The sequence below is a fragment of the Gadus macrocephalus genome, chromosome 10 (assembly GCF_031168955.1).
Source record: "Gadus macrocephalus chromosome 10, ASM3116895v1".
Classification (NCBI taxonomy): Eukaryota; Metazoa; Chordata; class Actinopteri; order Gadiformes; family Gadidae; genus Gadus; species Gadus macrocephalus.
Genome location: NC_082391.1, coordinates 14,408,933 through 14,421,443, shown reverse-complemented (window position 1 = coordinate 14,421,443; position 12,511 = coordinate 14,408,933). Strand labels below are relative to the sequence as shown.

General features: G+C 47.8%; 1 protein-coding gene across 1 annotated transcript in view; it reads left to right on the top strand.

Annotated features, from left to right (window-relative positions):
* The first annotated feature begins 361 nt into the window (after positions 1 to 361).
* spock1 (SPARC (osteonectin), cwcv and kazal like domains proteoglycan 1) overlaps positions 362 to 12,511 on the top strand; it is a 19,781-nt gene continuing 7,631 nt past the window's right edge. The window contains exons 1-5 of the mRNA XM_060062684.1: positions 362 to 471; positions 1,724 to 1,859; positions 3,494 to 3,614; positions 11,710 to 11,829; positions 11,914 to 12,135. Coding sequence (XP_059918667.1) covers positions 431 to 471; positions 1,724 to 1,859; positions 3,494 to 3,614; positions 11,710 to 11,829; positions 11,914 to 12,135 — 640 coding nt within the window. The 5' untranslated portion in view covers positions 362 to 430. The remainder of the gene's footprint in view (positions 472 to 1,723; positions 1,860 to 3,493; positions 3,615 to 11,709; positions 11,830 to 11,913; positions 12,136 to 12,511) is intronic.

Here is a 12,511-nt window from a genome sequence, read left to right as displayed (position 1 = left end):
TATAATTATAACATATATAAAATATAACATAAAATATGCCTGCATTCGGAATAAGGTGGTAAATGTTCACACTTATTTCCTCAAATACCCCAGAACATAATCATAACATCTATCAATTCCAATATATATATATAAAGCAATAGTTACATTTTTACAGAAAGGGTAACATCCCTACAGGAAGGGGCTGGGTTTGAACCAGTGGCTTCTGTCAACGAGTGGAACCCCCTTGCCTCTACACTGTCCTCCCTGCAGTTGGCGTGTAGTGATGTGTTTCTTCACGGGTGTTGATGTGTCCTCCAAAGCCCAATTTCATGGTCCACAGATGACGTTTTGTCCTGTTTGTCTCTCCCTCGTAGGACTGGACGCCACTAAGGACCCCTGTCTGCTGGTTCGCTGCCCGCCTCACAAAGTGTGCATCAGCCACGACTACATGACAGCCACCTGCGCCACTCCTACGCAACCGACACACAGGTGAGTAGGACCAGTCAGGATGCAGGACTCACTCTTCTGCTGTAAGACCGGCTGCTTATCACAGGCAGCCAAGACAAAGCCAGAAGAATTTTTCAAGTAAAAACTGTTTAAAATGTATTTATAAATAAATATACCAAGTGTCAGCTTGGCGTAGCCTCTTCAGCTTCGATTAGGTTTGTAATTGGGCCTCAATAAATAATGAGCTGTCAAGCACAGACTACACTGTGCTGCCCTTCACCTGACAGTAAAGCTACACTGTACTGCTCTCCACCTGACAACAGTACAACTACACTGTACTGCTCTCCACCTGACAGTACAACTACACTGTACTGCTCTTCACCTAGTTGAAGAGAAGTTCACCAGCATTTAACTAGACATATCCAGAGAGAGAGAGAGAGAGAGAGAGAGAGAGAGAGAGGGAGAGGGAGGGAGAGAATTTCAGAGACTATAGGTGGGATGAGTGGCTTATTTTACTGCCACTGTCTCCACCCACAGCTTTCTACCACAATAGAGGGCGTGATTGATCATTGTTACCATCAGAGACACGTATACCTATATACTCCTGTATACACACAGGATTCTCTCTAAAGTAGATTATATGGAAATGTGTTAAACATCGGGAACTTTGCCGAGGTGATTGTCATAATAGTTACACTGCTGCTTGGAGCACTTATGCTAATGCCTGTGTTTGACTGTACGTGTATGTGTGTATGTGTGTGTGTGTGTGTGTGTGTGTGTGTGTGTGTGTGTGTGTGTTTGTGTGTGTGTTAATCACTGTTCTCGCTGCCTTCTAAGCAGCCTGTTTCTCTGGCAGGGCAGGAGCGTGGGGCAAGGGAGCAATTGATCGCCCACCGTTGTCATGGGAACGCTGCACGTGTGAGCGCTGCAAACAGGGCACAAAGAAAGTTCTGCTGCCTCTGGATAACACGTGACGGCTCATCAGTTCACATGACATTACGTCATCGCCACCGTTAGTCCCTCATTGAGGAAGGCTGCTCTATGCACGAGCAAAATCCTCAATTCGACAAGAACAACATCCAGCCCTTTGTTATTCCACATTTAAAGTATTAAATTACTGCTTCTCTTACAGGATAGCCAGTAAGGCAATGTCTCCCACATATACACGGCCTCTGGGTGTGTGGAGGTGAACCATCATTACACCCTCTCTCTTCTAACCGCTCTGTTGTATTCTAAATTAATCTCTCTCTCTCGCCTCCTCTTTTTCCTTCCTTCTCACTCCTCTCGCTCACAGCACGAAGACCAGGAAAGGAACCCCAGGCCACAAACACAAAAAGGAGGTCGCCGCTGCTCATGGGAAATGTAGGCCCTGCCCAGCCATCGCGTATGGCCCTGTGTGCGGGTCTGACGGTCATATCTACTCCTCACAGGTCACATATCACATCTTTATCGGTCTAAAGTCCTCATTACTTTTAATTTGCTCACTGAGTAACCAATACCTTAAGAGCCCTGTTATCAAATGTTGTTACCGTGTGATGTTACCTTGTGATGTTTCCGTCCGATGTTAGCATCCGATGTTACCGTCTGATGTTACCGTCTGATGCTACCGTCCGATGTTACCGTCCGATGTTACCGTCCGATGTTACCGTCCGATGTTACCGTCCGATGTTACCGTCCGATGTTACCGTCCGATGTTACCGTCCGATGTTACCGTCCGATGCTACCGTCCGATGCTACCGTCCGATGTTACCGTCCGATGTTACCGTCCGATGTTACCGTCCGATGTTACCGTCTGATGTTACCGTCTGATGCTACCGTCCGATGTTACTGTCTAATGTTACCATCGGATGATACCGCCTGTTTTTTTACTGTTTGATGTTACTATCCAATGTAGCGTCTGATGTTATCGTCTAAGTCACATCTTCTGACATGTACGGCAACTACGTGCTGGAGTAATAATTCTAATCTTAGGGTGTGATCTGCAGTTGATTTATTTATACTTTTCGATCTCCCGCTGCTTTCACTCTCTCTCTCTCTCTCTCTCGCTCTCTTTCTCTGTTATCTCTACCTACCGGGATTAATCCAATGTGTGGAAAGAAGGGCGCGGTGTGTGTCTCTTTGTCAACAGATTTCATTAAGAGACATTAGCAACACTATCCATGTGGCGACCGGCAGAATAAAATGATGGATTTAAATTAGAGTCCGGGAAATTGAAAGTGTCAGCAGAGAGGAGAGATGTGGAGAGCACCGAGGAGTGTGTCTGCGTTGTGTGTGTTAGTGGGTATGGCTGTGTGTATGTGTGCGGACACCCTTGCATTCACTTGCGGGGGTCCGCAAATAAGTGGGGGTCCCCCAGTCCTTCTCAGTGTGAATTTACATAACTCATTTGGGTTTTAATAACTTTCTTGGATGGATTTTGTGATTGGATTTTTTTTTTTCAACCACGCCAAACAATTTGGTACCCCTTGTGTACTAGAGGAGAGAGCAATACGATTAAATTACATTCTGAAGCCGTTTGGGTTTTTAGTGCTTTTTGCTGGGTTTGCACTGCTATGAAGAATAGAGTGCCATAGGGTTTGTGTGTGTTTGCGCGCGCTTGCGTGTGTGTGTGTGTGTGTGTGTCTTTATAGCGGCGTTATAGACACATCTGTTCATCTCAAATAAACGGCAATATCATTTTAGATGATCCCCTCTAAAAACCGGCATTTAACTTTAATTTATTTAACTTTTAATTGGTGTGTCTTTGTCAAATTAAAATCCTGTATCTTATAAAGTAACTCAAATCTAAACAGGGCCTTGTCTTTAACACAGTTTCCATCTTTTTGGTCCATTGTTTGGTAACAAAGTGTCGGAAACATGTCCCCATTCATAACGTGAAGGACTACATCATTGGTATACTAATCTGGAACATGATCGACATAAAAAATGAAATTAAATATATATATATATATATCCCATGTGAGACCCACTAAGGTCCTTCTAATGCATGTATTGACCAAAGTAGTGCTTGACCCTATCTCTTATGGGAAAAATAATGCGTTTATCTCTGTGTCCACTGTTCCAGTGTAAGCTGGACTTCCATGGCTGTATGTCTGGGAAGGTGCTCTCAGTGAAGTGTTATGGGCTCTGCCCATGTCTCCCTGGTCAGGAGGCCAGCCGACCAGCACACCCGACCACCAAGGCTGGTGAGTAGCTGTCTGCTTGATTATAACAATACACAACCCCACATTTTTGCAGTATTTTCCGGCTCACCCCTGCCAAAGAACTCTGACCTTCTCACTGACAGCGTGGGGGTGTGGACGGAAGGTCTGCACATGAAATCTCTGTTCTCTTGGGAGATGTGGTATGATGATTAACTCTCCACTCTGGTTTGTCTCGCAGACAGGCTACGTTGCATCATATTTTAACTGCATAATCCCATCATCACCGCTCTCTGAAGTACGGCCTTTTGAAAAGTGAGTCCTAAATTACGGTCATTGATAGCACAAGGAGACAAGAAAGGCCCAGACAGTCTGGTCTGTTTTCCAGATCATAAATATGAGAACATCCAGAGAGGGCCGCAGCCCGGAGGGAGGTTTTAATCAAGCTGTGTCCATGTGTTGGGGACACCCCGGCTGACAGCTCGACTCAACCCATGCATGCTCTTTCCTCTTTGATGTCTTTTTAACCTTCCCTTGACCTTTGTTTTCTCATCGCCTGGAAAACACACTCGGACAGGTTGCCAAAAAAGCCCCAGCAAAGACAAATCAAAATAATAAGCCGGAGCCAAAGCCTTTGTTTTGCCGGTGACCTTTGAGGTCACCTGGCCGTGTCTGTTCTGTTAATGACTGCCTCCGTTGCCAGCCTCACAGGAGGCTGCATAATTAGAGCAGAGACTGACAACCACTGAAAGGAAACACAAAGGAGAGGGGACTGGAAACATTGTAGTTTGTTTTTCTCTTTGGGTCGGAGATTCTCTGCCTAGTCAGAGCTTTCGGTGACCTTTGCTCCTGGTCTGAGCACATCCATAACACAGCCGTGGTTCAAGGGATCCATGAGATAATTAAATAAAAGACTGTGCTCGTCAATCATGGCCGTCCGGGACCACAGGTGGAGACACCAGAAGACCCTTTACTTTATTAGTAACAGTACAACATACAGGAACACTCACTTCGCTGGGTGAATTATAATGTGACATAGTATCTGCAGAAGATAAACAGACACAATGTCTAGGTCAAAACACACGGCTACACCAGTGCGGAGGCAAAATAAAGTTTTTGTATTTACGCCAAAATACATCAAAAAAATTAGCCCAGCTACATTCGTCCTCCATGTGTTTTGCTCCATTAAAATCAAACCAAAAAACCCTGTTATGAGTCGGTTCCTTCTTTAGGGCCCTGCTACACATATGAAGCAACAGATGCGCTCCGTGTGCTGTGGGCATGTTGTTTTTATAGTGTGTTTGTGTATTTGTCTATTTCCGTTCCTTCCACCTGACCAGATATGTGGTGCATGTAAAGTGCAATCATTCCACTCCAATCAGGCCAGCCTCCAACGGGTTGCCATAGCGATCACACTGGGTGGGCACTTGTGTCTTGATGCAGGCTCCCGTTCGCCAGTGGGACGGATGGGAGCCCGCATGCATGGGGGCTCGGCTGTATGCTTTGGTTTGACCGCTCAAGTGTTGAATCATCCCAACTGCAAACACTTCTCTTCAGGGTTTTCATGTTCTCTCTGATGTTAGCACAAACGATGGCCTGATCATGTTCATTTTAATTTCTTCGGTTCAGATGAGATGTATTTGCATAATTTTATGCTGAGTTGTTTGTTGCTGTAGCAGATGTTTGAGTTCATGGATTTGGAGCACAACTCACCACACGGACACAGAACTATTCAGGCGGTGTAATTCCTTTAAAGTGGTCCGTTTCAGCCAACGTGGTTCAATCTGCTTATTAGTCGAACCATGTTTGCTTTCTGATCCCTGAAATGGAGTAATTCATTGTTGCAGTCACCCCTCCACTCCAAATGGAATATTGAGTCTGTGAACGGGGTTCAATCCCTGTTATCCGGCCTTGTTTCCATTTGGAATCATTAGCAGGCCGAACATCTGCAACTCATTTTTGTGGGAGTGTGTGGATGTTAGTAAAGTGGGGGATTAGTGCTTTGACAGTAATTAGACATGCTATGCAAGCTCTCCTCGATGGGTCTCCCTTAATCCCACTTCCTTATTATCTGGACCCCGGACGTGCTGCATGTGCACAAAGCAAAGTCACCCACTTGAAGGATTTGAATCCCTAGGTGGACGGAAAGGTGTCCTTGCTGCATTGTCTGGACAAACCTGCCGGCGACTTCTGTACCACTCCTGCACTCCTGCACTCCTCTTATCTCTCTCTTCCTCTCCTCATCTTTCCTTTCCTGATCTCCCCTCTCCTGATCTTTCCTCTCCCCGTTGCTCCTCTCCTCTCCACTCTTCTCTTCTCTCCTCATCTCCTCATCTCTCATGTCATGTCATGTCATGTCATCTCCTCTCCTCTCCTCATCTCCTCATCTCTCCTCTCCTCTCATTTATCTTCGTTCCTCTCTTCCTCTTCCTTGTTCCTCCACATCCCCTGCCATTCTTTTGGTCCCGTACTAATTCATTAATTAATTCTCAACACATTACACAGGAGACAAAGTAGAGAAAGTCAAACTAAACACCAACTACCTAAAGATATGCATACTGCAGGTAGAGGTGAATATGGGATGTGTAGCCATGAGACGAAGTGCATACATATGTTTGATATCACCATCAATGTACACATGAATAAATTCACAGATTTGTAGGTTTACTTTCTCAATTGACATGTTGCAAGGTTGTTGTAACTTGAATGGATCTCTTACCAACATCACTCGGCGAAAGATCCAAGTGTTGCCTCAATCAGGCTTCAATTGGAGAATGTATAACAGGGGATGACTCGTTTGTAAACATCTCTGTTATGATCATCTCCTGCCCAGATTCTGGGAAGAAGGCGTCCCGCATTGTGTGACAGGTGTTTTGAGTTACTTTTATTGTTACCATGACAATATCATAGCCGCTAGCGATCAATGGCTGTCAAATCTCGCCAGTATTGAGGTAGACACACCCCAGGGTCCATCACTTTGTTTATTCTGTCTGGAACCGATGGCGCCCACTGAGCCAGTCCGGCTGGGTAATTATTCCTCCATTACCTCACTCTGACAGCACTGTCGGCTACGCTGTCACTCGGATCTATGTGTGTGCGTGTGTGTGTGTGTGTGTGTGTGTGTGTGTGTGTGTGTGTGTGTGTGTGTGTGTGTGCGTGTGCGTGTGCGTGTGTGTGCGTGCGTGTGTGTGTGCGTGTGTGTGTGCGTGTCCAGAGTACCTGGGGAAGCTGTATCGGCTTCTTCCCGAGGATAAATGAAGTGCAAAGGGAGATTAGAGCGGAGATTAAGGAAAACAGAGCACATGCCTGGAAACGGAGAGAAAACAATTAACACGGTACAGAGCTGGGTCTCCAGCTTAAACTAAACAACACACACACACACAAACGCACATGCGCACACACATAGATGGGAGGGAGATTGGAGCGAGGGCGTGAACGAGAGTTAACTGCAAACAGGGAGTTGCTGGCGTTGCTTTGGTAACGCCTGCAGAGATTGCAATATGTTAGCCAAGCTAAAATACACACATGCTCTGCACTGCAGCCAGGTCAACGCTGTGGCTCTGACCTCGGGGCCTGGGGATGGTTATGTATGGCGAGAGGTGGCCTCTGAGCATCTTCTGCATTGCTTGCACGATGTTCTCCCTCTTGTCTGAGAAAATATGGGTAAAATATCTCTAAGATTGAATAAATGTATCCCAAATAGGGATTTTAATCCATATTCATAACCTTTGGTTAAACCTGGCCGTATTACTGATGTAGGTACTCCCTCCCTCCCTCCCTCTCTTCATTCCTTCCTTCCTATCTCCCTGCCTCCATCCCTTTTTTCTCTTCCTACTGAGGTGTGGCTCCTTGACGCCAGCTTCTGTGTCTCTCATATCTCCGCCTATCCTCACGTCCTCTCTTCCTCTCCTCCTTTCCTTCCCTCTCTATCTCCTCCTCTCCTCCTCCATCGTGTTCTCCTCCCCTCTCCACTCATCCTAATCTCCTCACTTCCTCTCCTCCTCTTGTCCTCATGTCCCCTCTTCCTCTCGTCATCCCCTCCCCTCCTCCCCCCCTCCTCCCCTACCCCCCCTCTCCATCCTCTGGTTATAAAGCGAGCGACAGCTCCTCTTTGTTGTGGTCCAGCTGCTGTCTGTCAGCTGCCGTCAGGCCAGACGTCTCAAGGTGAGCCCCTGCAGAAGACAGGTGTGGCTGGAGGCAGTGCTGTGCCCGCTGATAACAGAGGCTGGCGCCAGCTGCCCCCCGCAGGCAGCCCGCGCTGTGCTGCAATCAATTTGTGTATGCTAACAACCTGGTCACACAACCCCAATTAATGGGGGTGTTAATTGCTAATTATTGCAATTTGCACGAGGTTATAGCATGCTCCACTGTCTTTCTTTTTGATAATTCACGTGTGCACGCTTTAGTTAAAGCTAGAGGTGCATGCTGATTATGGTGATGAAAAATAATAAGGATATTTGTGTAACCATGGATGTATTCAAGGGAAAAATGGCTGTATGGCTATGAGTCTATTTGACAGATTATCAGTCCTGTGGACAGTGTGTGTGTGTGTGTTTGTGTGTTTGTGTGTGTGTGTGTGTGTTACGCGGCTCAAACGCAACAAAGAAACGGTGCAGGAGACAGCGCAAAAAGTCAATGTTTCTTCGTTTAATTGCCTCAAAGGCAATCAATCAAACAGATATGAGCAATCATGGTGCAAAGCACAAATCAAATCTCCCGCTCCGCGTCTCTCCAGGCCAGGCCCCCTTTTATCCCGTTCACGGGGACACACCCCGTACGCGGGCACACCCCCATCCTGGAACATGCGGGCCCAGGCCTATGAGAGCAAAGGCAGACAAAACACGTCGCACACATACCACGACAACCGAAAGGCCAATGTGGCCGTAACAGTGTGTGTGTTTGTGTGTGTGCGCGTGTGCTTGTCTGCGGGTGTTAGATGGAGAGGGTGACAGGCCGAGGCAAGCAGATAAGAAGGAAGTTCAAATCCACAGTTTGATATCTGACATTTGGCCCAGACTGGCAGTTTATCCTGCGTTAGACACTGGCTGTTTACAGACACACACACACACACTCTCACTCACTCACTCACTCACTCACTCACTCACTCACTCACTCACTCACTCACTCACTCACTCACTCACTCACTCACTCTCTCACTCACTCACTCACTCACTCACTCACTCACTCACTCACTCACTCACTCACTCACTCACTCACTCACTCACTCACTCACTCACTCACTCACTCACTCACTCACTCACTCACTCACTCACTCACTCACTCACTCACTCACTCACTCACTCACTCACTCACTCACTCACTCACTCACTCACTCACTCACTCAAAAACATTCACACTCTTACAGACGCCGCACACACAAACACACAAATCGATAACAGACCATCCTTGTCCTAATCCCTCTTTTTGTATTAAAATACTCTCGCTCTTCCTCCCTCTCTCTCTCTCTCTCTCTCTCTCTCTCTCTCTCTCTCTCTCTCTCTCTCTCTCTCTCTCTCTCTCTCTCTCTCTCTCTCTCTCTCTTTCTAGCTCCCTCTCTCCCTTTCTCCTATTCTCTCTCTCTTCTCTAGTGTCCCCCCAAAACCAGTCCTTTATCTTTTTTCTGGACTACTATAGAATGTGCTTCCCCCAGACAGACAGGGAGACAGATTCCTTTCATCCAGCGTTTCCTCCCATCCAGCAGTCTCCAGCCTGCGGACGTACCGCTGATGTTGTGCTGAACTCAAAGAGGCTCTCTGGGTTTTTCCACACCAGCAGATAAAGGAGAGTAGCTGGAGTAAGCTAGCGTCGCACAGAGGGATACACATTTCTGGCTGTTGTGTAAGAAACTCCCACTCTTTGTTTTACCCCGGTGTGTCAACAGCTCGGAACTGGCCCTGCTGTCTCCCCTGATGTCCCCGCTCGTGGTTAATCATCCGGCACTGTGCTCTGCCAGCGAATCACCACAAACACAGTGATGACGCAAATATTCAGAAGCACCGATGTCAGAGCTGTGGTTCGTCTGCTGCGTGACCTGTGTTCCAGTACAACTCCTCCACTACAACTTTCTCCTCGACTGGAAAAAGTATAGCAAGGCTGTCATCAAATATTATTTTTAGAAGAGCAGAGCTAGGGCCCCATATAGTCAGCAGTTATGGATGGTGTCGCAGACGATTTAGGTTCTGTCCCCTATAATACATACCATCGTCCCCGTCAGGGATTGTGTCGTTAACGTTTGCAGATAGCTGGTAATTAGCGGCTATAGCACAAACTCTGTGTCTCAGCTGTTTTCCATTATTCTAGCTATAGAATAATGGAAAAAATAGAGTTGAAGCAATGCATTGCATTTGTTAATTTACTTAGAATGGACCCACCCTGTATGTCAATGTCCTGAGTTTGTCTGGTTGCGTGCGAATCCATCAGTGAGTGTGTTTGGGTGTTTGTGATTTTATAGTCGGACTGGTTGTGTGTGTCTCCTACATTGAGTGTGTCTGGTTGTGTGTGAATCCTACAGAGAGTTCCTCTGGTTGTGTGTGATTCCTGTGTGTGTGTGTGTGTGCGTGCGTGCGTGCGTGCGTGCGTGCGTGCGTGCGCGTGCGTGCGTGCGTGCGTGCGTGCGCGCGTGCGTGCGTGCGTGCGCGCGCGCGTGCATGCGCGCGCAAACGGTTAGAGGGCAGAAGGAGCAGTCAGAAGGAGACGCATCGGGCAGGTAGGAGCTTTCGTCACCTTCTCCTTACTCTCTTTAGCGAGGAAGGTTTGGAATCTGCTTCCTTCCCGGGACCGATGACTGCAGAAGTCCCGGGTCTTTATCGACTCTAGCTCCCATCGGCAGTGATGGAAACTTCACCCCGGGGCACATTTGGAAAAGGGTAAATTGTGTATTCTTAGTGGGTTTTCCCTCATTTGATAACCCTGCGTTAACCTCTTATTTTGGTGGGAAAAGGGTATTATTTTCCTCTTCGAACGATCACCCACCACATACGCACTCAAACAAACACACACACACACACATATACACACACACACACACAGACAAACACACGCATACACACACACATATACACACACACACACGCACACACACACACACACACACACACACGTACACACACACACACACATAGACACATACACACACATGCACACTCAGACACACATCTCCACACCACTCAATTCCATTCAAAGTGAAAATAAGACACCCTGGCAGGAGGTGAATTGTATTACTTCTTTGTGATAAAGAAAGGAATGGTAAAAAATAAATTGAGCGGACCCACCAATCGGAGAGCAGAGCTGAGGCGGAGAGCGACTGAAGAGCAATCCAATGAACAGTTATCAGTCAGGGTTTCCACTGAACCTCACACAGACATTAGCAGAGAGGGGGCAAATGTATTTTTAATAGAAACTGAAAGGGAACCCTTCCAAGGTGAATGACGTCTCGGGTGAGCGATGGCGAGGGAGCTGTTGTGATGACAGAGCGAGCGGAGGATTGTCGAGAGCGGAGATTGTAGGAGCGGCTGATTGAAGCCTAAAGAGGAGGTTCTGGGCGGCGGATAGTAGGGCTTGTGCTGTGCTCTTTAACCTGAATAAACATTATGATGGCCGTGTGTTGTGTCGTGGAGGGGAGCGGGGCTCCCCGTGCCTCTCTGTCCCTCTCTGCTGAGCAAAGGGCCCGCGTCGTTCTAATTGGAGCCGTGTTCCTCGTTCATCGTAACGGGTTTGGTTCCGCCTGTGACTCTGATGGAGAAATCCGTTCAACGCAAACTGCATGAATCACTGACGGAATTATGATGGGATACCTCATTATCGCTGTGTATGTCAGGAGACGCTGTTAATAGTGAGTAAGGAGTGCAATGATTTGCCATTACACACACGCACATGCTGTAACTAATGCACAACATATATTTATGTAGATCAATGTGTATTGTATTCATTCTAGATGCTATTTTTCCGTGTGATCACGGGTCTACATGGAGCCTACTGCCATTCAAAATGAAAGACCTTACAGCAGAAGATGATCTCTTTAGGAAGATATATCGATGCATATTTCAGTGGTTGAACTGTAAGTCTGTGTGTGTGTGTGTGTGTGTGTGTGTGTGTGTGTGTGTGTGTGTGTGTGTGTGTGTGTGTGTGTTTGTGTGTGCAGTCTGCAGTGACAGAGACCTTCACAGTCTGGCCTCCAGACTGAAGGACTGGTTCGGAGTCCTCCACCTCGATGCCAACCGAGACCTCAAAGCCTCCGACAGCTCAGACTCCGCCCAGGGACGTGAGTACAGCCCTACTGTGGCATCATGGTTACTGTGACAACTACGATGACGGCACAGACCACGTGATCTCGTCCCTCCTCCAGGCTTCGACACCAGCATCCTGCCCATCTGCAAGGACTCGCTGGGCTGGATGTTCAACAAGCTGGACGTGAACTTTGACCTGCTGCTGGACCAATCAGAGCTGAGCACCCTCTACCTGGACAAGTACGAGCTGTGCATGAAGCCGCTCTTCAACTCCTGCGACTCCTTCAAGGATGGAAAGCTCTCCAACAACGAGTGGTGCTACTGCTTCCAGAAGCCCGAGGGTGAGGGGGGAGAGGGAGTGGGGGAGAGAGAGAGTTTGAGGAGGGAGAGAGTTGGAAGAGGGAGAAGAGGGATGGAGGAGGGAGAGAGAGAGTTGGAGGGGGGAGAGAGAGAGTTGGAGGGGGGAGAGAGAGAAGGGGGGAGAAGATGGAGAGAAAGAGATGCGGAGGAGGGAGAGAGAGAGAGAGGGGGGTGGAGGAGGGAGTGAGTGGGAGAGAGTGATAAAGGTGGCGGAGTGAGATAGAGGGAGAAATGTATGTGTGAAAGTCTGAAACAGAGCGGTGAATTGAAGCGGAGGCAGGCGCCGAAGCAATTGAGAAGGGGGAGCCGTTTGCGGTGCGCGCGTGCGTGTGCACACCTGCGTGGATGGGGGCGCGG